The sequence below is a fragment of the Chelonoidis abingdonii genome, chromosome 10 (assembly GCF_003597395.2).
Source record: "Chelonoidis abingdonii isolate Lonesome George chromosome 10, CheloAbing_2.0, whole genome shotgun sequence".
Classification (NCBI taxonomy): Eukaryota; Metazoa; Chordata; order Testudines; family Testudinidae; genus Chelonoidis; species Chelonoidis abingdonii.
In genome coordinates this window covers 39889584-39916790 of record NC_133778.1, presented here as the reverse complement: position 1 = coordinate 39916790, position 27207 = coordinate 39889584, and the positions used below count along the sequence as shown (strand labels likewise).

At 39.4% G+C, this 27207-nt stretch overlaps 2 protein-coding genes across 11 annotated transcripts in view; one reads left to right on the top strand and one right to left on the bottom strand.

Annotated features, from left to right (window-relative positions):
- The window catches only part of PDK1 (pyruvate dehydrogenase kinase 1), a 104534-nt gene that overhangs the window by 14502 nt on the left and 62825 nt on the right, over positions 1-27207 (top strand). For 3 of the 6 annotated variants that reach the window (XM_032792353.2, XM_032792355.2, XM_075070116.1), the window contains 7 exons: positions 106-201; positions 522-599; positions 5921-5997; positions 11162-11260; positions 13234-13344; positions 14791-14904; positions 15019-17883. In XM_032792353.2, coding sequence (XP_032648244.1) covers positions 106-201; positions 522-599; positions 5921-5997; positions 11162-11260; positions 13234-13344; positions 14791-14904; positions 15019-15159 — 716 coding nt within the window. In that variant the 3' untranslated portion in view covers positions 15160-17883. Of the gene's footprint in view, positions 1-105; positions 202-521; positions 600-5920; positions 5998-11161; positions 11261-13233; positions 13345-14790; positions 14905-15018; positions 17884-27207 lie in introns of those variants that run through there. The other 3 variants (XR_012656646.1, XR_012656645.1, XM_032792354.2) reach the window with 2 other exon arrangements.
- Positions 18476-27207, bottom strand: part of LOC116827217 (neurabin-1-like) — an 85047-nt gene continuing 76315 nt past the window's right edge. For 4 of the 5 annotated variants that reach the window (XM_075070113.1, XM_075070112.1, XM_075070115.1 and 1 more), the window contains 2 exons: positions 23533-23721; positions 19756-20100 (listed from right to left, as the gene is read on the bottom strand). In XM_075070113.1, coding sequence (XP_074926214.1) covers positions 19933-20100; positions 23533-23721 — 357 coding nt within the window. In that variant the 3' untranslated portion in view covers positions 19756-19932. Of the gene's footprint in view, positions 18788-19755; positions 20101-23532; positions 23722-27207 lie in introns of those variants that run through there. The other variant, XR_012656644.1, reaches the window with a different exon arrangement.

Genomic DNA, 27207 nt, shown 5'->3' with positions numbered 1-27207 from the left:
ATTATAAACTATGCTTATTCTGTTCCATTCAGCAACGCTGAAGACATGAAAACTGAAAATTGTGAAATCACATTGCCTATTAAATGTTGTTTTCTTTGTTGGCAGCTTTGCTGTTTGGTGGAAAAATTAAAGTTAATCCAGCTCATCCAAAACACATTGGAAGCATTAATCCTAACTGCAATGTTGTTGAAGTTATTAAAGGTAAATTCAGGCAGACCAGCTGAACAAGAATTTTGAAAAGGTACATTAAAATCTAGAGAGAGAACTAATATAGATCAGGTTCTTATATTGTATTAATATCATCCTTATGTGGAACAGAAAATTCCAGTTCAAATTTAATATGTTTTTGTAGTTCTACCAATATTTCAGCTTTTTGTGAGAAAATATGAAAGGTCCACAATAAGAGTGCAGAATGAGTTTGGTTTTTAGTTGATGTTCATTTTAATAAACTACAAGATATCTGAAAAAAGGAGGGAAATGTATTTTTTGTATTTACATTTTTCTGTTTTGATTTCATGTAGATGGCTATGAAAATGCTAAGAGACTTTGTGATTTGTATTACATGAGCTCTCCAGAACTTGTGCTTGAAGAGTTGAATGGTAAGTGTGTGTGGAAATTGGGGATCCTCCTCTTTCAAACAAGGAGCATCAGTCTGAGCAGAAGGTTTTACGATAGTTTTCCACTGTTGATCTAACACAGTGTCTAAGGGGTCTGCGAAAGGTGGTTGTTACCATAAAACAGTGGTTTTCAACCTGGGGTCCGTGGACCATGTCTAAGATTTCCATTCCATTTGGACCTCCATGTGAAATTTTTTAGTGGTCTGCAAAAGGAAAAGGTTGAAAACCACCGGTCTAACAACTTTTAACAGTCCTGTTCCCCCTTCCCCAAGATCTTTTGTATCTCTCCCCCACTTTCAGTCTTTACAGTATGCCTATAGCTTTCTCATACACTCATCCTCTCTGTGCCTTTGTCGTATTTTTCCTTCCTAACTCCTTTTTTATCGGTACAATTCATAGATCCAGTCAGTATTAAAGCTGTATTCCAATTTCTCTCTTTCATTTACCTATCAACTACTAGACTTATGGGTGTAATTAGGTACTTAGATGTGGCCATGTAAACAAGTATTTGCACCACCAATTGTGAGAAAACAGCTTTTGAAAAATTTACTACAAGCATTCACAGATGCAGCAGAACTCATATCTTAAAAACTAATTGGGAATTGAGTTCATAAAATCAAAAAAATTTAATGAAATTGAATATCTCAAAATTACAGTGGGCACAGTGCATAAATTGAAACATGGTGCACTGGATCACATTTTTTAGTCCTTAAAACCTCTGCAAATCAATTTCCAATGCAATAAATGCATTTGAACGCAAAGGAATGTTGACTTGTTTTTTATCAATATCATTTTTGTTACGTGACTGGTTTTTTTCACCATTGGGAAAAATGATTCATATAAAAGGTCATCTCTAAGATTGGTGTTTGTAAAATTGAGGTTCTGCTGTACAGAAACATGCACGTGTATGCATATATTAAAGTTACTTGAGCTCATCCAAAATATATCGGCAGCATTGATCCAAACAGCAACATTCCTGAAGTTATTAAAAGTAAATTCATGCAGATCTGCTAACAAGAATTTAGAATAATCTAAATTGCATCTATAAATAATTGCATGAGCAAAAATACACTGGTATTTATGCCTGCAAAAATGAGGGCACACAAAGGAAAGCCTGATGAAGGTTGGACTAAAAGTGAGGCCTTAATTATATTGTATAAGCACTTACCAGTTTTATTCTTTTGACTTTGGTAAGTTTATCATTCTGTGTCAAGGTAAAATATGTTCTCCTCCATACTCTGAGCCTGAGGGTTGGAAATATTTGTTGAGAAAAGCATGTTAAATTGCTGCAGGTGCCTCTTAGAAATTTTGATTGTATTATGAAGTATGATCAGTCACACTGTAGTTTACAATGTAGTTACAGTTTGGATATACAATCATAGAAATGTTGGGCTGAAAAGAATCTAGAGAAGTCATCAAATCCAGCCCCTGGCGCTGTGGCAGGACCAAGTAAACCAAGGCCGTCCCTGACAGGTGTTTTATCTAATCTGTTCTTAAAAACCTGTGATGGGGATTCCACAACTTTCCTTGGAAACCTATTCCAGAGCTTAACTACTCCTATAGTTAGAAAAGTTTTTCCTAATATCTAACCTAAATCTCCCTTGCTGCAGATTAAGCCCATTCTTGCCCTACCTTCAGTGGACATGAAGAACAAATGATCACTGTCCTCTTTATAAAAGCCCGTTACATATTTGAAAACTGTTATCAGGTACCTCCTCAGTCTTCTCTTCTCAAGACTAAATATGCTGAGTGTTTTTTAAACCCCTTTCCTCACAAGTTTTGTAAACCTTTTTATAATTTTTGTTGCTCTCTTCTGGCCTCTTCCCAATTTGTCCATATCTTTCCCAACATGTGGGACCAGAATTGGACACAATACTCTAGCTGAGGCCTCACCAGTGCTGAGTAGAGGGATACTACCTCACGTCACTTACCTCACATGTCTTACATACAACACACTAGAATATTAGCCTTTTTTCACAGCTGCATCACATTGTTGACTCATTCAACTTGTGATCCACTATAACCTCAGATCCTTTTCAGCAGTACTACCACTCGGCTAGTTATTCCTCATTTTTTAGTTGTGCATTTGATTTCTCCTTCCTAAGTTAAGTATTTTACATTTGTCTTTATTAAATTCCACTTTGGTAAATTCAGACCAATTCTCCAGTTTGTCAAGGTTGTTTTGAATTGTAATCCTGGCCTCCAAAGTGCCTGCAGTCTCTCCCAGCTTGGTGTCATTTTTAGATTTTATAAGTATATTCTCCACTCCATTGTCCAAGTCATTAATGAAAATACTCAATAGTACCAAACTCAAAACTGACCCCTGTGGGACCCCACTAGATTCACCCTCCTAGTTTGACAGCAAACCATTGATAACCACTCTTATGGTCTTTAACTAGTAGTGTAACTACCTTGTGCTAATTTCATTTAGACCACATTTCCCTAGTTTGCTTATGAGAATGTCATGTGGGACTCTATCAAAAACCTTACCAAAATCAAGATATACCACATCTGTTGCTTCTACCCTATCCACTAGGCCATTAACCCTGTCAAAGAAGAAAATTAGGTTAATTTGGCATGATTTGTTCTTGACAAATCCTTGCTGGCTATTCCTTGTAACCCTGTTACCCTCCAGGTGCTTACAAATTGATTGTTTAATAATTTGTTCCAGTATCTTTCCAAGTATTGAAGTTACACCGATTGGGCTTTAATTTCCTGGGTCCTCTTTTGTTCCCTTTTTTAAAAGACAGCTGCTATGTTTGCCCGCTCTAGTCTTCTGGGACCTCAACAGTCCTCCAGGAGTTCTCAAAGATAATTGCTAATGGTTCTGAGATTGTTTCATTAGTTTCTTAAGTACCCTAGGGTGAATTTCATTAGGCCCTGCCAATTTAAAGACTATTTATATATAAAGTTCGATATATTCAACCTGTTCTATCCCTATTTTAGCTTGCATTCCTTCTCCCTTGTTGTTAATACTGTGTTGAGTATCTGATTGCCATTAACTTTTTTTCCTAAAGACTGAAGCAAAATAAACATTAAACATGTCAGCCTTCTTGATGTCATCAGTTTTTAGCTCTCCTTTCCCTCTAAGTGAAGGACCTACACTTTCATCATTCTGTTGCTCCTAATTTATTTAAAGAACCTCCTCGTATTGTCTTTCATGTCTCTAGTTAGGCGTAACTCATTTTGTAATTTAGTCTTTCTGATTGTGTAGTTACATGGGCTTGTGCTATTTTTTGTATTCCTCCTTAGCAATTTGTCCATATTTCTACTTTTTGTAGGATTTTTTTATTTTTACTTTCAGGTCTCTTAAAAGCTCCTGATGGAGCCCTATTGGTGTCTGTCTAGTCTTCCTATCTTTCCTTTGTATCGGGATAGTTTGCGATTGTGCCTTTAATAATATTCTCTTGAGAAACTGTCAGCTCTCTTGAATGCCTTTTTCCCTCAGATTTTCTTCACATTGGACCTTACCTACCAGTTCTCTAAGTTTGTTAAAGTCTGCTTTTTTTAAGTCCATTGTCCTTATTCTGCTGCTCTCACTCCTTTATGCTTTTTGATAACTCATCACTAATTAATATAACTGGAATTGTGTTTATTATACTAATTATGTGACTTATTTATTATTACTATGTTTCATACTTAGTGTACATAAAAATCTAAATGTATATATTCTAATTATGCAAGGTCCTGCTACACTGTACTTATGCTTTAATGTAGTCAGCTGGTTTTATGAATTAGTGTTAATTACAGGCATTAAATTCATAAAGCATGGCCATAGTTTAATCACACTGTAATTGCAATGTAACTGCAGTGTAATTAATCATTATTGTAAAGTGTAATGATTTTTCAAGACCATCTTTTTAAAAATAATTATTATTTCTCCTTCCCAATTTTCTTACTAGAAATATGTTCAAATAAGATCTCAGCTTCCTCCCATTCCCTGGAAGTTGTAGGGCTCTGCACTCATTGTGTTCCATAATCTTGTTTCTGACAACTCAATCTCTACAACAACTAATCATGACATCACAAACACAGGATTTGGACTTCAGATGATGAATAAGCCTCAGGAACAGATTTGATGTTCTATGTCCAATACTTGCTAGCTCAGATTCTCCTGTGCATTATGGCTGCTCTTTGCCATTCTGGCAGTGCAGCCTGGATCTAAAGCTGACATAGCCAGCTACAGGAGGATCACCTCAGGGGAGGGAGAGCCTCTAATGGAGAAAAGCTTCTAAACTTCATCCTATGGCAGGTGTAAAGTTATGGCCAGGGATTCTCTGCACCTCAGGAATGCCTAACTACTCTAAAGGTACCATAGGACCATAGCAGCTAGTGCATCTTACACTGAGGGATAGGCTCTGTGCCCAATGATGGAAACACAAAGGTAGTTCAAAGCCACCTTTGCCCTTCCCAGATCCTGGGGCACCTCTGCATTCTTCACCCACCACTTGCATGGGCTAAGCTGAGAACTGAGGCCCCCTACATTAAGATTTGAATCTAAGGTAAAATAGCACTACTAGCTTGAGTGAGTGATAAGGGTAGGCCTGGCCTATTTTAAGAGCCAATATTTTTGACCTGCTAAGGTAAAAATAATTTTTTCATATGATTTGAAATCCCAGATGGCATACAGCACTAATCTCTAACTGTAGTGGTTCATGAAGTATTGGCTGCTAAAACAGCATGGGAAAGACTAGTATAAAGGTACTTAGCTTGGTGAACTGATGGAAATATTTTTAGGGCCAGTAATCTTTTCCAAGCACTAGTTCTGGATTAGTGATCAAAAAAGAAGAAAAATCAATTCTTGAAAATATTCCTAGTAATTTTTGTTTGTTTGTTTTAAAGAGTGAGAACAAAGAGAGATTTGGAAACCAAGATGAGCAGAACTATCTACAAATAGACTGTTTATCAAAGATTTCCAGATACATCAGCAGATCCTTAAATAGACAAATGAATCCAAGAACACATTGTACTGCAGTTATTGTTCAGCCATATTATGTACTCAAATGCAATATTACTAGCAGAAATAGCTTTTAAAATTAATTTCTACAAATACATTAAAACAAAGTTTCAAAACTCTGAAAGAATATAGAATTATGAATGAGTTTTGACAAACATTATAGTAACAAATGTTTTTATGATTCCTATTCAAATTTTCTTTTCATTTCCCTGTACTGTGTTTTATCAGCGAAAACAATCAAAACAAAACCAGATTCTGTTTGTTATTTGAACTACTTGGATATTGCCAAAACTAATAATGGGCTTCGAGTATGTTGTCTAATTGATTGGGTTACTTTCTTTTCCAGCAAAATCATCAGGACAACCAATCCAAGTAGTATATGTACCATCCCATCTCTATCACATGGTTTTTGAACTTTTCAAGGTTTGTACAGTTGGATTACACAATCTGCATGGCATGTTTGTGTTCTGAGATGTGTATTTCTTTGACATGTTGAACCAATTTTTAAACAACAACTTGTAAATTTGTATCTGCAATAGCACGATTCAGACATCTAAGTTCCTGACTGCACCCACAGATCAGGTAGGTAGACGTCTAAGTCTCATCATTTGTACACAGATGACTGTGTGTAAAATCAGAGGCTTTGAAAATGTGTCCTTTATCTTAATCATTCATGCAGGAATACTAAGACTTCCATATCAAGCCACATCTCTTCAGATACTTTTCTAACATACAGAACCTATGCATGATGTAATTTAATCACACTAGTGAAGGAATTCAGAACTAAAGCTATGCTTTTTCATATACCTGTAGACTACTATTTTTTTTTTTTTCAAATTCAGTCTGGTTGGAGAACCAGTGAATTCATGATATCACACAACATTAATAGGTGATAATTGAGAGAGAGTCTGTGTAAAACTTTTTTTTATTAACCGTTGCTAGTATTTAACTCCAGTGACTTAATTAATCCTTAGAGAGAGGATGTTTCTGTAAGAATTCAGCTCCTCTCCCAATAAAATAAGGCTAGCTCATGATATACATCTCCAAGGCCTGCCCTACACTACGCGTTTATGCCGATTTTAGCAGATGAAACCGATTTAACGCTGCACCTGTCCACACGAGGCCCTTTATATCGATATAAAGGGCTCTTTAAATCGGTTTCTGTACTTCTCCCCGACGAGAGTAGTGCTGAAATTGGTATTACCATATCGGATTAGGGTTAGTGTGGCTGCAAATCGATGGTATTGGCCTCCGGGCAGTATCCCACAGTGCACCACTGTGACCGCTCTGGACAGCAATCTGAACTGAGATGCATTGGCCAGGTAGACAGGAAAAGCCCCGCGAACTTTTGAATTTCATTTCCTGTTTGGCCAGCGTGGAGCTCTGATCAGCACAGGTGACCACACAGAGCTCATCAGCACAGGTAGCAATGCAGTCTCCTGAGAATCGAAAAAGAGCTCCAGCATGGACCGCACACACACGGAGGACTTGGAGCTGATCGCTGTATGGTGAGAGGACTCTGTGCTAACAGACTCCGTTCCAAAGACGAAATGAAAAAAACATATTGAAAAAATTGCCAAGGCGTATGATGGAGAAAGGCCACACCAGGGACTCATGTGCAGCTTGCAGAGTGAAAGTTAAGGAGCTCAGACAAGCCTACCAGAAAACCAAAGAAGCAAACGGAAGGTCCGGGGCAGGGCCGAAACCAGCCGCTTCTACACTGAGCTGCATTGCAATTCTAGGGGGGTCCGCCACACTACACCCCTGTCTGGTGGATTCCCGAGGTGGGGTGGTAATCTCAGCCATGCTGAGGATTCTGCGGACGGGGAAGATTAGGACGGAAGGAAGAGGAGGACAAGCTTGCAGAGAGCACACAGCACTCCGTTCTCCCCAACAGCCAGGAGCTTTTTCTCACCCAGATAGAATTACCCTCCAGCCCTCCCAAGCCACTAGCCCAGACAATGAAGCCATGGAAGCGACCTTGGTGAGTGTACCTTTGTAAATATAAAACATGGTTTAAAAACAAGCGTTGTTTTTTAATGATTGATTTGCCCTGGAGGACTTGGGATGCAATTCGCGGCCAGTAAAAGTTACTGGAAAAGTTTGTTAACATGTCTGGGATGGAGCAGAAATCCTCCAGGGACATCTCCATGAAGCTCTCCTGGAGGTACTCCAAAAGCCTTTGTAGAAGGTTTCTGGGCAAGGCAGCCTTATTTCCGTCCACCATGGTAGGACACTTGACACGCACCTGCATGTAGCAAGTAATCTGGTATCATTGCCCATACAAAGCCTAGCTGTGTATGGTCCCGGTGATTGCTGGCATTCAAGCAACATCCGTTCTTTATCTCGCTGTGTTATCCTCAGCCAGAGTGATATTGTTCATGGTAACCTGGTTGAAATTCAGGAATTTAATTAAGGGGACAGAGATGGCCATTCCTACTGGGCTGTTGCTTAAAAGAAATCCTTCCTTGCACGTAGCCAAGCAGGGGGAGGGGAGAAAGGATAGTGCTGAGCTTTTTTTGCGTTTTGGCTAGCAGGAATCTTCCCAGCTACCAGCCACGCGTGGGGGGGTGGGGGAGAAGAGAGGAGTGATTAGCAGTGATCTTCCATGATACCAGCCATGGCCGGTGGGGGAGGGGGTAAGCTATCATCCTAGAGAATTGGATGGGGGGGTGGTTGGCTTGCTGCTGCTGCATGTTTAACAGGAAAGAAGCATCAAGAGGGCTGTGCATATGAAGGCCACTGGAGAAGGCTGCCGAAGCCGAAGACAATGGTTTACCATGGCTGATGCAAGCTGAATTCTGATGCCCGGACCTGCATCTGTGAGATCTGTAACACCAGAGCCGCAGGCACTCCACTATTAAGATGCAAAATGCGACCTTATAGTGAAATCACATGTGCTACGTAAGGTGATAGTGTTGTTCATTAAAGTGAAAGAGTATATCAACCATTGTTCTGTAAATTGTATCTTTTTAAATACTTCTCTCCCTTTTTTAGCCTCCCTCATGCAAGCTGCACATTTTTCAAGTCTCCTACCCATCCCCGACGGCTATCTCAGATAAGGCAGAGGAAAAAGAAGAACGCGAGACAAAATGTTCTTGGAAATCATGGAAGTAACGGAATCCGCAGATGAAAGAGCTCATCTGAATGAGATCTGGAAGGACGTGGTAGCAAATTACAGGAAAAGATGCCAGTGAACGTGAAGGACAGGAGGGACCAACGTGAGGATAAGAGGGTTGCTCGAAAAAAAGATGAGGTGGCGCCGGAAGATCAGAGGTGTAGGCAGGAAGATCAGCCTTAGGGTGGCAGGGAATGCAGGGCTGGAGCTGCTGCGTGATCAAACTGACGATCCTCCGATGTCTGGTGGATCTTCAGGAAGAGCAGCGGGGTCACAGAGTGCCGCCTGCAGCCCTTGTGTAACCACCCTCACCAGTCACATGTTCCATATCTTCCTCACCCAGGATGTGTAAGAACGCATGGGGAAGGCTTCGTGCTCGCCCACTCCACCTCCGTGGACAGCCCAACCAAAAAGGCTCTCATTACTTTGAAATATTTTTAGTGGCCTTTTCTTCCCTCCTATCCTCCTCCCAAACCACCCAGGATACCTTGTCAGTTCTCTGCTCTTTTTATAATGACTTTTTAATAAAGAATACATTATTTTTAATGATAGTGACTTTATTTCCTTAAGCAAGCTGTAATCGAAGGGGGAGGGTGGGTTGCTTACAGTGAATGAGTTCAATCAAAGTGAGATTCATCAACGGGAAACAAACACACAGTCACACCGTTACCCTGGACCGTGATGAAACTCGTTTTCAAAAGCTTCTCTGATGAGCACCGCTTCGTGGTGTGCTCTTCTAATCGCCCTGGTGTCTGGCTGCGCGTAGTCAGCGGCCAGGTGATTGCCTCAGCCTCCCAACCGCCCGCCATAAAGGGTCTCCCCTTACTCTCACAAAGAGATTGGTGAGCACGAGTAGTAGCAAGCAGCAATAACATGACATACCATAGGGGACATTGGTTTTGCTGAGGTCTGAGCGAGTCAGTAATGTGCCAGCGCTGCCTTTAAATGGCCAAATGCACATTCTACCACTACATTCTGCACTTGCTTAGCCTGTATTTCTGGTTGAAACAGCTCAGCTGACTATATCCAGGCCAACCTGTGTATGGCTTCATTGACCCATGGCGATCAAGTGGGGTAGGCCATCCCATGTGGATTGGTTGGTGAAACGTCTCACTTGCAGCACACCATTGAAAAGTACCCCTTGCGGTTTACGTACTGGGTGTCCTGGTGCTCCAGTGCCAAGATAGGGATATGGGTTCCATCTGTCGTCCCCCACAGTTAGAGAATCCCATTGCAGCAAAGTCTATCCACTATGACCTGCACATTTCCCAGTGTCCACAACCTTTCGTAGCAGCAGCTTAATGATTGCTTTGGCTACTTGCATCACAGCAGCCCCCACAGTAGATTTTCCCACTCCAAATTGATTCCAGACTGCACCGGTAGCTGTCTAGTGTTGCAAGCTTCCAGAGGGCTATTGCCACTCGCTTCTCCACTGTAAGGGCTGCACTCATCTTTGGTATTATCGGTGTTCAGGGCAGGGGAAAGCAAGTCACAAAGTTCCATGAAAGTGCCCTTACGCATGCGAAAGTTTCGCAGCCACTGCGAATTGTCCCAAACCTGCAAAACTATGTGTCCCACCAGTCTATGCTTGTTTCCCGGGCCCAAAATCGCGTTCAATGGTTAGAACCTGCCCCATTACCAGCAGGATCTCCAAAGTCCAGGGGACCGGGTTTGAGAGATTCTGTGTCATGTCCTCATCACTCTCGCGTGCTCTCTGCCGTAGCTGCCGCCGCCTCCTCACCTGGCTTTCAGATCCTGGTTCAGCATAGACTGCATGAGAATGCATCAGGTGTTTACAATGTCCACAATTGCGGTCTTGATCTGAGCATGAAGGGTCTATGCTTGCTGTGCTATGGCGTTTTGCACAGTTCACCCAGGAAAAAAAGGCGCGAAATGGTTGTCTGCTGCTTTCACAGAGGGACGGGTGAGGCTGTATCCAGAAGCACCTGCAAGAGATGTGTTTTTCGCCCCATCAGGCACTATCTCAACCCAGAATTCCAAGGGGCAGGGGAGACTGTGGGAACTATGGGATAGCTACCCACAGTGCAACGCTCTGGAAATCGACGCTAGCCTCGGTACATGGACGCACACCGCCGAATTAATGTGCTTAGCGTGGCTGCATGCACTCGACTTTATACAATGTTTTACAAAACCGGTTTATGTAAAATCGGAATAATCCTGCAGTGTAGCCATACCCGAAGTCTCCCTCAGTACAGGACAGTAGCAAAGCCAGGGAAGACCAGACTTGATATTCCTGATATTTCTGTGGAAAAAAGCAAGCAGGAAATGTTTATGAAATATGTTTTTATTATATCTTTATACAAGTACATAGTAAAAATGGAAATACAATCTATAAATGGGCACACATAAAACTGTTTTCCTAAGCTGACATGTTAACAGCACAAAAGTTACAATCAAATCTATGATTTCGTTAAAACTTATTTTACTTTAATTTTAAATATTTCTCAGAATGCAATGAGAGCCACAATGGAACACTATACCGATGGAAGCGTTTACCCTCCAATTCAAGTACATGTCACATTAGGCAATGAGGATTTAACTGTGAAGGTAACTGCTTTGTTTGATGCTTAATTACTTTAATAGAAAATAGTTCGAAACCTGGAGGGAATATTTTATTATGAATAGATGATGTGACACAGGGAGTTTGTACCAATGCTGATAATGTATTGTGTAAGGAATAAGACCTCTGTGGGATTTCAGGCCTTTCAGCATATTTATTTTTACGTAGCTATAATGTAAACAAACCATGTTTCTGTTCAAGGGTAAAGTGCCAATTTAGGAATGGACGATAGCCAGCTTTGTAGTTTGTCCAGAGCAGGTGTCCTATACATAGAAGTAACTACTTGAGTGAGGTGCACAACAGGTGTGGAATAAAGTAAGTCCAACACAGGTGAAGCCTGCCTATGTTAGGCCTTGCCTTGCAGATATTTCTTTTAAGGGCAGCATCTCTTATATGGTTAGTGTTGTACTTTCAAGGTTGGTTGCAGTATATAGGTTTTCCTTAGAATTTAACGTCACCTATGTCGAAACAAATCTTCAGATTTGCTCTAGTAGTAAATGAGTACTAATATATTGCACTGCTATGTAGCATCTTTGTTCCTAAAGTGCTGGCTAAAGCACTGAGAACTTTGCACTCATAGGAGTTAGTTGATATGGCCATTGCTGACTTTTACTGAGCCTAACTTCTCCCACATGAAGATTAGAAATTGGAAGGAGGGTGAGGAAGAAAAAAAGGCAGTGCACAACATGTAAGTGTATGGCTTCTAAGGGTATATCTACGCAGTCCGCAGCAGTGAGCCTCCCAACCCATGTCAAAATTCGGGCTTGTGCCAATGCACTAAAATTATCAGCATAGACAGTTCATACTCTGAAGCCTAGGGAGAAGAGTGGGCTTCGGAGCCTGAGCACCAGCCTAAGCTGTAACTTCAAATCACCACCTACACCACTATTTATAGTGCAGTAGCATGAGCCTTGAGTCTGTCAGCCTGGGTTGGGAGGCCCTTTGCTGCAGACTGTGTAGACATAGTCTAAGTAATTCTGTGTAATTGTGGACATTTTTAGTGACAGCATTTTGGGAAACATCATTAACCTCAGCTGGGGTTTTGTGTGTATATGTTGCTGTGATTTATCAAATGATGATTTTCTGTATTACCGTACATACTCGATCATAAGCCGATTTGTTTATAAGCCTACCCCCCATCTCCAATATGGAGAAGTAAATATGGAAAATTTTTGTGACCCGTTCATAAGCCAACCCTATAATTCAGGAATCAGCAAACTTTGGTTCCTGGGCCATGAGGATAAGCTGCTGGCAGGCCAAGAGGTTTGTTTACCTTGAGCGTCCACAGGCACAGAGGTAAACCTAAGTAAACAAAGTGTCCCGGCGCGCCAGCTGCTTACCCTGATGGGCTGGGACTGCAACTGGTGGGGAAGTTTTTTGGGGGGGGAGAAACTGGGGGTCAAGGGAGTAACCCCTGTGACCACCCCCCACATGACTTCACCCCTAGCCTGGGACCCCCACACTCTCCCTATCCTATCTCTTCCCACTTTATCTGGGGAGGATGGCTCTGGCCTGGCTGGAGCTGCTCCAGTGGGCTAGGCAGCACAGCTGCAGCCTGCTCCGGCGGGCCAGACCAGGCGGCACGGCCACAGCCTGCCAGCCCTGGAGCTGCAGCTGCTTTGGAGGCTGGGGGGAGAGCAGCGTGGCCAGAAGCAGAAGCACTCTGACACCACCTCTTCCCTTCTGCCTGTGCTGCCTCTCCTTGCTCCCCACCTCTCCCTCTCTATACTCATTCATAAGCCAACCCGCTTCTCTGGTGCTTCCCTTTTTTACCAAAAAAATTTGGCTTATGAATGAGTATATACGGTAAGTTTGATCCAATGATTTAATAAGGACAACTTGAGACTGTATAGTCTTCAGACTTCCATTGTACTTTATTTTCTTTATGAAAATCAGCTTGTGTTTCTGTTCTCTTTTATATACAAGAACCTAAAGTTAGGCATGTTCATTCATTTTGTAGATAAGCGATCGTGGTGGCGGTGTTCCGATGAGGAAAATTGATGGACTGTTTAACTATATGTATTCAACTGCACCACGTCCCCATGTTGAGACATCACGAGCAACACCTCTGGTCTGTAAGCCTTTCTTCCTTTGTCCTCTGATAGGTGGGAAGCAGAAATTATCTGTATCTTTGTACTACTACGTGTTTTGCAGATAAGTGAATAGTCTAGCAATTTTGGTGTAAAAAGTTAAAGTGCCTTTCTGAAAGAAAATAAATTTTTAGACTATTACAGCATTAAACAGAATTTGTAGCCTTAATGGTAAATAAGAAAAACACTATTGAATTTGAAATTCTGTTTCTTCAAGCTCTGAAGGAGGAGAGAACAAGGAGCGATATTCCTTGAACTGTTGTAGGAGTTTCTGTAATCTGTTTCTGGGCAAGTACAGGACTTTGGTTCTGGAAGCAAAAAAGGAAAGGAAATTAATTTAGGGCTAGAAATTAATTTAGGATTTTAGGAACTTCTGGTTTTAAAATTGCCCCTTCTTTTGGATCAAGTCTATACTTGAGTGAAATAGCTGTTCAGTTGTATAATTTTGACAAAAACAAAAGTATTTAGCATGTGGTCGTCCAGATAAAGAGCTTACTCCCATGGTCCTTGCAAACTCCTAGTGGCTTCAGTAGATGTTTTAAGATATGTAAGAAATGTGGCATTGGACCCACTGTCAACTTCCAACTGATGTTATCACATTACTGTGCCTTGGACTACTTTTTTATATTGGCCTATTTTATTAACAATTTTCTATATCCAGTGATTGGATAATTCCCACCAGTCTAAACCCATCAAAACAAACAGTGAAAGTACCTTTAATTCAAATTATTTGGTTCCAGAGATATTGCACACATTGAACTAGTGATTAAGTGAAAGGCATCATAATATTTCTAACTTTTGCTCAGTGTTTAATTGTTAACGATTTAGGAAGGGTTGTCAGACTTTCATAGTGTAGGCCACAAGCAAATTTAAGGTTGCCTCTTAGGATTGCAAATGAGAGGGTAGGTGGCCCAACATCTGTCTTAAGTCTCTGCCTTCTCAAGATCAGCAACAGCCAGACTAGTGGCTCCATGGGGATAGAGATAGTCATCCAATGTTCCACAGCAAGGCATAGTACTTCCACTAGTGCTCTTGCCTCGGGATAGCTGCAAGTAATAGCACCAACTGTGTTGTATAGCAGCCCTTAGAGGGAAGGTTTACTCCTTGCAGTCCCCTCCCCTCCCCTCTCCACAAAGAGCTAAGGTTTTTGGGTAAATGGGTAGGAAAGGAGGGAAACTTGGAAACACTGGAGTAGGGAGAAGCAATACTTAAGATTTGGAATCCTCAGCTCCTCTCTGGTCCTATATAAGTGATTACTTTTCTCAAATGCTAACATGGATCCAGCAATATGCTGACCCTAGCTGGATTTCCTCTAAATTTAAGTGGTACTGCTATTGGTCTGCTATACTGACAGATCTTCTGCAGATGATGCAGTTAACTCAAGTGTGCTTTTATATCTCTTCCCTCCACCCTCTCCCCTTTTTCAGGCTGGATTTGGTTATGGTTTGCCTATATCACGTCTGTACGCACAGTATTTCCAAGGAGATCTGAAACTGTATTCCTTAGAGGGGTATGGTACAGATGCAGTTATCTACATAAAGGTATAGTTTACCATCTTCTGGTACCAGTCTTAACGTAACTTGTAATGTTAATTAAAAAAGTTTAATAAATGCTCAGCAAAATAGACACCACTATAGCTTCTGCTCTCTTTACAGGCTTTATCAACAGAATCAATCGAAAGACTCCCTGTGTATAACAAATCAGCCTGGAAACATTATGTGGAAAACCATGAAGCAGATGACTGGTGTGTGCCAAGCAGTGAGCCAAAGGACATGACCACGTTCCGCAGTATATAATTGTACAACAGTCCAGAAAAAGTAAACATGCTTTTGTTGTCTGTTTGCAAAGGGATTGTTTAGCAGGTTTATACCAAACATGGTTCAAATACTTCATGTGGAAATGTTTTTAGTAGGTAATAATAAGAAGTTGAAGTTCATAACTGTTTTCCAGTACTACTTTAAGGAATTAAGTACACCTCTACCCTTGATAGAATGCTGTCCTCAGGAGCCAAAAAAAATCTTACTGCATTATAGGTGAAACCGCTTTGTATGGAACTTGTTTTGATCTGCCGGAGCACTGCTTTACGACGTTATATCAGGGTGGAGGTGTATGTAGTTTAAGAAATACACCTGTAATTTGTTCCACTTTGTATTTCTAATTTACTTCTGGAGCAGTAATTTTAGATTTTATACAGGGTCTAGGATAACGTATTTCACAGCTGGCTTGAATAGCACAGTTCACACAACTTAAACTCTCCTAATGGAAGCATTATTGAAATAAATAGCAGCTTGCCAGAACTGCTAATACCAATTCTTTGTATTAAGCATTGGATGAAGTTATCAAATGATCAAAACATTGAAGTCGTTATTTAAAGCATTAATAGATTTATAAAACCCATTAGGCAACCTTTCACATTTCTCCGCCATCTTCTAGCTAAGGAGCTCAAAAGCACTTTACAAACCTGAACAAATTTAGCAAAATTAGAAACAAATATTTGAATTCAAGTACAGAAGTTCTAATAGGCAATCGTGTTGTTTTACTTGTTCTGAAATCAGTGAATCAGTACATACTACTAGTAGTAGATTATTCAGAGGGCACGGCAACAGCTGTAAACTAAACGATTCTCAAGTTGTATTTGCCTATACAGTTTATCAGCTGTGGAAATCATTCTAAAAAATGAAGCTCTCTTTTTGAAAATCCAGTCTTAACTGCTGCCTCTGATATAATGCATTGCAGGTATAAAATACCAGTTATGGGTCTTCTGAGAACTGTATTGAAAATTCATGAGAAACAGAAGTTGGCATATTTACTTACTGTGAAATAGCAGCTTCTGAGGGTTTACAGTAAAGATTTGCAAGTCTTCCTCTCTCTTTCTGCAGGTAATGTCGAGATACCATTTGTGGGTAGTCAGTGGCTTTGACATTCTGGTAAAGCCTCGAACTCTGGGATCATAGATTAGGTAACGACTGTTAATATGGAGAAACTCTACTGCAAAATCTGCATCTTTACTGGGCAGATCAGTGTATAGTAGGACAACAGGATCTACCAGTTAACCAGGTGTATTTAAAGAGTACAATTAATGTTAAAAATCAACTTTATTTTGCTATGCTCTTTTTTCCTATAATATTTTAGGTATATCTGCTCTCTTGTGAGGGATGCAACAGTGTTGATAGCTTCAACTTTTCTGCTGACACCAGCTATTTAAGCCGTTGTAATACCTCCAGGTCATGCGTGTACATCCCACTGAATTCTCTCATCCCCAAAAAACTTCGAATGCTGCAGAGAAGCACTTGCAGTCCCAGCGCCTAACTCAAATGACCGATCCTTAACTGCTCTATAGATGAGGGTGAGAGATATGCATGTGCCAGAAAGCACACAGTTTCAGCAGTCTACCAGGTCAAAATAGAGCAGAGGACGGCAAGACTTACACAGGTTTGCTTGATCACAACCCTGTGATTTCTTATTATTGAATAGATAAGGAAAGAAGCTGGAATGGCAAATATGCTATAGTCCTATTTTGTGAGAGATGACTTCAGGTGAATTCCTCATCTATAAATGGAGGATAGACAGGGATGTTGTGAGGGTAAATTTTGTTTGTGTGGCATGTCACCATTGTATATAAGTGCCTAAAAGGCAATACAATGTAAGACTATTTCCTACTCAAATTAATGCCCCAATCTTGCAACTGAATCCAGGCAGGAAAGGGTTTGTAGAATGGGGTCAACATTTACATAAAGGAGGGAAGTGTTTGCTAAACATTTGCAACTGTCATTCTTGACAGCCTAATGCTAAAAGTAATAGCATGGATTTCTAAAATAAATACGTTTTGAAACATATACTTTAACATGTTAAATATTTTCAAAACAATTTGTATAAAATTTTGAAATATTTAATCATATTTCCACTTAAGAATTCAGTTGAACTGATTTTAGAATGATTTTCCATATTTGTTCTTAGACATTACTAACAGATCGCCTGCAATGAAGATCTATCCAAAGAATACAAGAGTTTTCATGTGGAATTAATGAAGTAGAAACCTTTGCTTGTATCTTTGCTACCCACAGCTTAACATAATCAAAATGTATGAGAACAAAAGTTCTGGGCCCCTAGCAAAGTAATCCAGTGTAGGTATTTCAATAGTTTTTTCCTCCTCCACTGGCTGTGGTGGAAATTAACTGTTTACTAAATTTCAGAGTGTGCAGTATTTACTCCGAGTCATGAGAGTTGACTTGCTATGTTTCATTTATTTCACTTCAGTAGATGGTTCAAAATATTGATTTTATATGTACACATCTTCATTACTGTACTGAAAAATAATCACTGCCACTTGGCTGTTAAGTATCAAAAGAAAATTAACTGGTTGCAGATGTAGTGAAATGGATAGTTATACTCTCTTGAAACACTGGGATTCAACCCTATATTTAGAATTTTTGGTTTGTGTGTGATAAAATTAAACTGCAATGTGATTTTTTTAATCATATTGAAGCAATAAATATGTCCATTAATGCAATTTAGAAAAATCATACTTTCAGTTGACTTATTCTTTGGGTGACTGGAGACTGAAAAAGTTCTAAGGACTCATCCAACCCTTTCGGGCCTCAAGTGCCAGGGAGGGAGGTTCTCTTTCAAAGAGTAACTCATGCAGCACAACCAGTCACCTTATCTGCACCTGTTCAACTGTCACAGCACTGCAGAGACAGGCTTGTGAAACTAATATTCATATATCCTCATAAATACAGCACTCATTTCAGTGGCCCCAACCTTCAGATACTGTGGAGCTGGAAGAAGGAAAAACCCTAGGACACTAAACCTCCATTCCATGGATCAGCCCTGCACTTGTTCCTCACATATACCAGGGGGAAGGGACCCAGCGATGAGAGGGGAAACAGTACCTGGCATTACAGGTCTTGGACCATTCTAGAATTCTGACTAACCTGTCCCAGCAGACAAAACTTCTCCTCCTTTGCAGCAACAAAGAACTCCTTTGGCCACTCAACCTCTGGAAATTGATTGATTGACTAGATACCAGGAATCATCTACCTTAAACTCACTAATTTCCTATGAATTAAAAATTACGCAAAACAATAAGCTTCTTTTCTTAATTAAAACAGCTAAAAATAGAGAAGACATTAATAGAAATATGAACTTTAAATTTTATTCGAAAATTAGTAGAGTGAATGTGCATTTCCACAAAGTCCTTTTCCTCTTCTGAATTCCAGAGAAATCTTCCATATTTCAAACACTTCAGAAATGTCAGAAGTGAAATGATCATTTAATTAAAAATGAAAAATATTAATTCATATATTTAAAGGAGAACTTGGTCCACATAATTGCAATATTTAAACTAGCAATTCAGAATTCCAAGATCTTGAAATTTTCTATTTCACTCCATGATGGAATTAACATTTTTATTCCATTATTTTTCTGAAAAAAATCTAAGGAAGTGCTTTTGTAATATTTCTACAAGCTATTATGCAATTACACAAGAACACACATCAAATCATGTTCTAAACTATTCCAAGAATCAAATCCTCCTTTAAAAAGAGAGTCTATAGTCTACAATTTAACAATTAAATACAATGCAGAAACCCAGTGCTTCATCAATAAATTTTTCTACAATTCTCATCTCTGTATTTTAAGTATGGAAAAACAGTATTGTTTAAAATTAGCAAATATATAAATTTGGTCCCCAAAAATCTTGTAGTGAGTATAAAAGAGATACTCATTGCAAATGGATCTTATTCAGAGCATAAAACTATAAAACTATATTTAGGAAAAATATGTAAAAAATGATCTTTTATGTTTACACCCTGTTCCAACATCCCATAGTGTAGCTTACAGAGAGAACTTAGTGTTATGCTTAGCGTAAGTAGTTTGTGAAAACTACTTACATACTATTTTCAGTAAGTTGCAACAAATGAAATTCAAAAATCAGCGTATAACTACAGTAAATTTTGAATTAAAAATGGAACACTGGGAAAACAAGATTTTAAAGAAAACAATTCAATAAATTTGAAATGCAGGCTTTGTGTTTTTTTTTAAATAAATTTGACATTGCTGTTTTCTTAGAACTTAATTTTTCACTATACAACACTAGTGGCAACAGATAAACAGTGTCACACTGAACTTGATGGCAGGATTTTCTATTGTCCATATATCAGATTAAACCCAATATTTATAGTTTAAGTCAACTGTAAGAGTCGGCTAATATTTGAATGAATACCCTTTCCCCCTCGCCCCAAACATGACATCCCACTTTCCACAAACGTAAGTTTCAATGGATATTTCAGGGATATGGTATTTTTACATATCAGTCATAAAAGCATGCACAGTATTTAAGGCAGAAAGTTAAATTATTGTCTATTAGTACAGGCAGAGTCAACTAGATAAAATACTGAAAACATTATTTCATTTTAATGGAACATGTAGTGGGGAGGGAATACAGAAATTAAAGTAAATAACCTACCATGTTAAACTGTTGCACTTTACCTCCCCAATTGTACAAGTATATACAATTTTGTTGCACTTCAAGCTGAAGTAAGTCTGTGCTAAAATAAAACCAGATGATTTTAACAGCTTGATTCTACAGCAGCTACCACTCTGCCACTCTTGCGAACTTCTCTTTCCTTCTTTTGACCTTTTTCTTTCTGTTTTTCCAGTTTTTCTTGTGTTTTTTTAATATCCTTAATTTTCTTCTTTATTGTGGATCGGTCGTTTTGGCTGGAAACCCCCAGAGCCTTTAAGAGAAATTGTGTTTAGTTACTCTGGTTTCAAGAAAGTATTACAGAAGCTGCAAGAAATGGTACAGGTCTTTACATCTGAGATAAAGGGAGTAAATCTATAGAAGAACATTTACAATTTTTAACTAATGTGAGATGGTCACCTTGCTGATAAATGGGGTGCGGGAGGTGGTTAGCCTAGGTTTTGTATTGTTGTTGTGAATAAGAAGTTTCATGTGGCACTTAAAAGAAAGTGGAACATCTGAGATTTTCTAATGAGTGATAACAAAATCAAATTAAACTGTTTTAAATTAAATCTTCTGCTGGCTCCCTTGATGCAGCTGCACTTTACATACGCGAACTGCTGTTACTGTATTCCTACTTCTTTTACAGAGAATGTTGCTGAACTCAGATCAGTCATCTGCGATATTTAGTAACTTGAGAAAACTACGTATGAAAACAACTTGTAGGACTAACAACTATCCTTTTAACACAAAGTCACATACAACTCTTGGCAGTTCAATGAACTGAATGAAACAAAGCTAATGGGTGAAAAAGCCCCTCTTCCCCTCAGCGACAGTAATACCTTTCAAATGCCAAAATCCAACTTGAAAAATTTGTTTCAAGACACATTAAGGAAAAGTGGGTTTGTGCTTTTTTTTTAATCACTTCATCTAGAAGCAAAAAGGGGCAGCCTCAAAGATTCCAAATTCCCAATTTTTTTTTTTTATTTTTTTTTAAAAAAGGGACCGCAGGGTGATTTTACATTGGAAATTCAGGTTCTGTTTGCCCAGGGAGACATTATCACGAATGAAGTTGAAAAAAGACAACACTGAGACAGTGAGATCTAAGTAACTGAGAAGAGATTTTTAGTTGCTGTTTAAAATCTCATTTTTTATAACATCTATTTTACTTCAGAGATTAGCAATTTGAATTAACATTTGTGAGCTCCTTCCTGCCTTCTCCCCTGCCAGCACTGACCCTAGTCTCCCACAATCCCTTCACCTGCCACAGTGAGCCCATTTCAACCTCTTCTACTGCATTATTACATTCTCATTCCCTTCCTAACCCTTTTTCTAGATTCTCATTGTCCCCTGACTCCTTCCTCTCACAATGCAAGCCCACCCTGGTCTCTTCTATCCTCAAAAAAACCACAACACACATCCCACAACATTGTCTCTCCAACTGTTTCACCATCTCTCTCTTCCCCAGTCACCTCAACTTTTCAAATACGCAGTCTAACACTGATGTAGTTAATCCCTCTCCATCAGTGCTTTTTTTCAGCCCTTGCGGTTTCTTTTTTCTCCACTCTACTGAAATGATTGCAAGGTCTACCAGTCTCACCCCCACCCCCGAGTGAACACAGCCACATGTAAGGGGCCCAAAGTCATGGCAGTGGCCAGGCCCACGGCCAGGTGCGATTCCACTCCTGGCCCCACCCCACCCCCAGCCTTGGCCCCAGACTGGGAACAGAGCTGTGCTGAGGTTGGGGATGGGAGCGAGAGCAGGCACAGGGATGAGTGCCACTGGGGGCAGGAAGGGGCTGGCTGGCACTTCCTCCCCAGAGCTATGGCCCTGCTCCCAGCCCTGGGTGATGGTGGTGGTGCAGACAGGGATAACAGGAGAGGGCACGACCCTCAAAAGCTTGGGGACCACTGCTTTAAAGCTTTAAATGTAATTGGGAACTGATTATCTGAGATTGCCTCTCACCTTGGTGCCACATTTTTCCCATGGGTCTGTCATCGCCTTGGATCTGTTAACCTCCAGGTAATATTGTAAGGGCCAGTTTTCCGCCCAGACATTTAGGAAGGGAATATTATTTGCTTATTAGGAGCCATTTGTTTGTGATGGAAAAGGACTCTACTTGTTATACTGAATATTAACAGGGCATTGTCTATCTCAGTTATTGTAAGCATTGCAAGAACACAGGGTAATGTCTTAATAGAAAGTAGCTTTATAAATCAAAAGGATGAAATCAAAATAAAGAAGGGCTGAAACCAGTACTCAGTGAAGTCAGTGGCCAGACTCCTATTGATTTTAGTGAGTATTGGATCAGCCCCTAAATCACCACACACATTTTTCAAAGTAATTTTGAAAAATCTCTTGCCTCACTGACAACTGAGGTGTCATATATAAGGTATTGTAGACTTGTGATAGCAATGCAATCAGACTTTTGAACAAGGGTTGGTTGATTGTTCATGCCATGTATTAATCCAATATTAGGATAATATAAAAAAGAACCCTGTCAGCTTAATAGTTTTTTTAAAAATAGGTTTCTTTGTTACTTAAACCATAATAGATCGTTATAATGAAATCTATAAAGTAAATAATCTCTCTTTAAACACTACTTTGCTTGTTTACTTTTTGCATTTCTCTCAGGTAGGACAGTGAAAATAAACTAGACAGTTCACTTCTCTACAGACTTTTTTTAATTTCACTTCCAGGTTCTTACGCTTTAGCACAGCATTCAGTGTAAACAAGCACTGCAGTCCTTTTAAAAAAAAATTCCAATGGACTTCTAAATAAATTCATAGAAGCATTTCTATTAGTCTTGTGTTTGCAAAAACATGTTTATAACTTAAATTTTGAATAAAACTGGACCTTACAAGGTACTTTTTAGACAACTAAAACAAATATATTTTTAAAGATAGGTGTAGTAAAATTGAAAACATCTTCCATAATTTTAATCTGCAAGTGTTAATACAAAAGTATAATTAAGGAAGATGAAATGTATAAAGTTGGACAGTAATATTTGTGAGTAGAGTGCATTTCAATTTTTGATCAGCAGATGGCAACATCTGATTTCAGTTCCCAAACAGCAGTGCTATTTTATATCTGGAGAACTCCAGTGCAATACTGTGACTGTTTGAAGCACCAGCATCCACACTTCCCATAGTTATCTGTTAAGATACCAAATACTGTTTTCCCTGTTGTCCAAGGAAACATTTCTATGTTAAGTTATAGGAAATTTAGAGTTGCAAATCCATTCCAAGAGACAGATATATTTAAATGGCAGTTAAAGGTTCATAAAACTACATTTTTTCTTCAGAAAAAGATATATTCTAATCCCGCTATCAGTCACTAGATTTTGGTTTCATACTTTATGAACTGTGTCAGAGAAAAACTCCTTTTACAATAACACCTTGCCAATCCAAAAAGTAGTTTAATAATATGAATGAACAAAGAAGAGCTGGAATGGATATGTAGCATGCAAATATCAGAGGCAAGATGACTGCCTCAAGGCTGCAGCTGATTGTCTCTCTTGGGCTTTTTAAAAACCCAGCTATGTATCAAGAAAACATGCAAGGAAAGGCTTCTGTATTACAAAAAATGTTCATCAATGCCTGAACAGGACAAGGATAAATATCTATATTTAAAAGAAGTTTATATGAACTGGCAATCAAACTTCTAACATTTATAAATTACAAATACACAGGGGCATGTGCTTACCTTTAGCTTATCACTGTCAAGCAGCATTAATTGCTGTCCATCTATATTCTTGGCAGTAAACTCTGCAATATATTGCTCCATGTTCATCCCCATCAACCAATGGCATACCTGTTGGGTTGTCCACTCTGAAATTGATCTACTATGCCACTGATTTTGTTTTCCTGTTGCTGCACATTCATCATCTAGTGCCTAACCAACCAAGAAAGTTACAGTGAATAGTTTAAAATGAAACATTTTCCCCACTTAACTATACATCAAATTTCAGTTACCAACTGAGTTTGGGTAACAAAGTGCATATTTTAATACTAACAATTCTATCACACAAAATCAATTCACACAGAGTTCTGAACTTGAAAGTTAAGTATCTTACTTAAATTTAGACCAAAATATTTTCATTAACTGGATTTTAAAAGTTTTAAAAATCGTATTTTTCCTCTACAAAACTTAACATTTGTTTAAGGTCTTACAGGGCCTCATAACTTGTAGTCACAGTTAAATTTTTTTTAAATTCAAGACATATAAAAGCATCACAGTAGCCACGATGACAAAATTCATTACAAAAGTAAGGAAGAAAATCTGCAAGGCATTTTAGTCCTGTCTGAGAAGTTTATTTCTAATGAGTCTAAAACTGTTGCTAGATGCCAGCTGGTAGCCTCAGCTGCTAGGACTGGACTACAGTTCCAGCTGCCCCCAACAGAGGCTGCTGCAGGGCTTCCCAGCGCCTAATAAAGAGGCTGCTCCCTGCCTGTGAAAAGCCTGAATGGTGTGTCCATGTGGGCAGGTGGAGGAGCAGCTACCTGCTCCTTTCATTTTCTCACACAGGAGAAAGGGAGACAAAGGTGAATTAAATGTAGAGCTGAAGGTCAGGGACCCATGAGAATGTGCCTCCCTCCAGTCCAGACAACTGCAGGGTGTACTGGACCATGGATAGGGAAGATGTGTAGAGAAGGGTCTTTCCAATTACTGAATAGCGAAAGGAAAGACAGCTCCTGCATACTGTGCATTTGCTGTACTTTTCAGATCGATCACAGCCCTTCTACTTTACCATTTGTATTCTTGCCATGTATAGGATTTTCAGTTGTTTGTGTTCCCTTAACTGAAGGGAAGGCACAACTATTTTTTCCTTAGTTTAGGGAGGGTCACTATGTCAAAGTTTGAGAACCTCTCTCTTGCTTTTACTGGAAACAATGAGGTCTTTGTCTATTCAGGGCAAAAGAGTTTGTGCCTGCCTCCACCCTAGCTGACATACACAAGAGACCTCACAATTGTTACAAAATAGCTCAATGAGGAAAATCTTCTAAGCAATGTTGTCTGAAGTACTTTATGAAATGCCTGTATCTGGACAGAAACAGGGTGAAGTTTTCTACCTAAGACATCAGGCAGTAGATTCCTGAAGTACAGAGAGAAAATCCACTGTACAAACTGCTAATGGGAATGGAAGAGAATTTTAAAAAAAAAGTTTTGAAAACAATATACTTTTGAAAAAGTACCAGAGTTCAGAATTCCTTGATCTGATGCAGTAATGCAAAATATATATATAAGTAGGACAAAAGCTCCAGATGTCTGTGGCACCAAGAGACTCAGAATATATATATTTTTTAAACTGCAGCTCAGGTTCATGGGGATTAAAACTCTGATTGCAGTAAAGACAACTAAAATTATCTGACAATTTACACTTTAAGATCTGTGAACTGAATGTATTATTCAAATAAAGACGTTTTCATATTTGATTGTGAGTAACGAACAATGAGTACGAACATTTAAACCAAACAGCTATTGGAAATCCTAATTTTTGTGAACGCAGCTTGGGCAGAGTGTGAACAAGTTTACTTGACACCTATTTTCCAGGACAATCTTGAATGTGTTTATCTAGGGGGAACAACCATCAGCACAAAGAACAGGGCTTGTTATACTACTCATTGCAAGTCTTACATAAACCAAAAGCAACATTACTTTTAATCTCCATGCCATACTAGCAGCTGCTAGAGATACTCAGAAGTTTTAATTTGTACTTTCAGCCGTTCAAGTTTGACCACGGTATGAGGTTAATGGACAGTCCTGTTGTGGTCTCCTCAATAGAAGTAAGAAAACAAGAATATATATGTCGTCAAAGCTAAAAGTAAAGTAAAATATTATCCAAATATATTTAAAGTTATATAAAGTACATGAAATCTGGAGTTAAAATTTACTTATCAGATTTATATTTTGTTTCTTTAATCTACGGTGCCTGTATTACAATTGTATTATTGCCAATCCAGAACATTAATACTTAAGAGGATGTATTTCAGTTACGTAAACAGGCCCAGATTCTCTAATACACTAAGTTTCCACTTGATACAACAGGAGAAATCAGGTCCCTCAGGGAATCTGTTACAGTTATCTGGCTCTCAGGGAGGATCTGTGCTGCTGGCCGTCATGCTGCACTAAGCTACTCCTCCTGGCAACTCTCCAAGGTGCTGTGACCCAGTCATATCCTCAGATACTCCTTCCTGACCCAGACCCTCCTACATCAGAGTTGCAGTCAAAAGCCAGGTACACTGATTATGCCAGCTGAGAGCTCCCTCACATGAAGGGAATTCTCAGCTGGCCAGATCCAGCTGCTTTCCAGCCCCTTTGCCTCTCTAGAATACCAGAAGAGGGCCAGACTCTGGCTACGTCTAGACTACCCGCCGTATCGGCGGGTTAAAATCGATTGCTCGGGGATCGATATATCGCGTCTCATCTAGACGCGATATATCTATCCCCAAACGTGCTTATATATCGATTCCAGAACTCCACCAACCCCAACGGAGTTCCAGAATCGACAGGGGGAGCCGCGGACATCGATCTCGCGTGGTGAGGACGGGTGAGTAATCCGATCTTAGATATTCGACTTCAGCTACGTTATTCACGTAGCTGAAGTTGCATATCTAAGATCGATTTCCCCCCCATAGTGTAGACCAGCCCTCTGGCTCATACTTTTTTCCTTTACTTCTATAAAAATGACATGTTAACGTTACAGTATTATATTGCTTACTGATTTGCTTATTACATACAACAATTTGTAAAATCATTTATTTATCCTCAAGACTTTTTTTTTATTCCTCAAACTCTTTGCCCTTTGTGCTGACAGGTCTTTCATTCTCTGCCAGCTAAGATTGACAAATTGAGTCAGAAATTATAGACTCAGGCTGATCTACACTAGAAAATTAGCTTGGCATAACTGCATTGCTCAGGGGTGTGAAAAATCCACACCCCAAGCGGTGTAGTTATGCTGACCTAAGTCCCCATGTAGACAGATTTATAGAGTTCTTTGAACATGTATTACCTATATACCAGAGGAAATAGGGTCAAAAACTCAGTCTTTGCATTAAAACAGTCTAAAAAACACACCCCCACTCCCAAAAAAGGGCAGATATTTCTGACCCTACACACATTTTTTTTTTCCTTCATGCCCAAACAAGGAAAGCATGGGATAGGAGAGAAGAAACAAAAATAGGTAAAACTTCTTTAGACAAAGTTGAGGGGCTGGGGAAACAGAATGCTAGCCTTTTGTAATTTAACAGAGCTTATAATACAACAATGTGATTAAAAGAACCGAACTTGTGTGGGAAGGCTTAAAGAATGGAGAAAAGGATTAGTCACTGCGTCCTGTAATTAGTTCTTTGAGATGTGTCCCCCATGGGGGCTCTACTT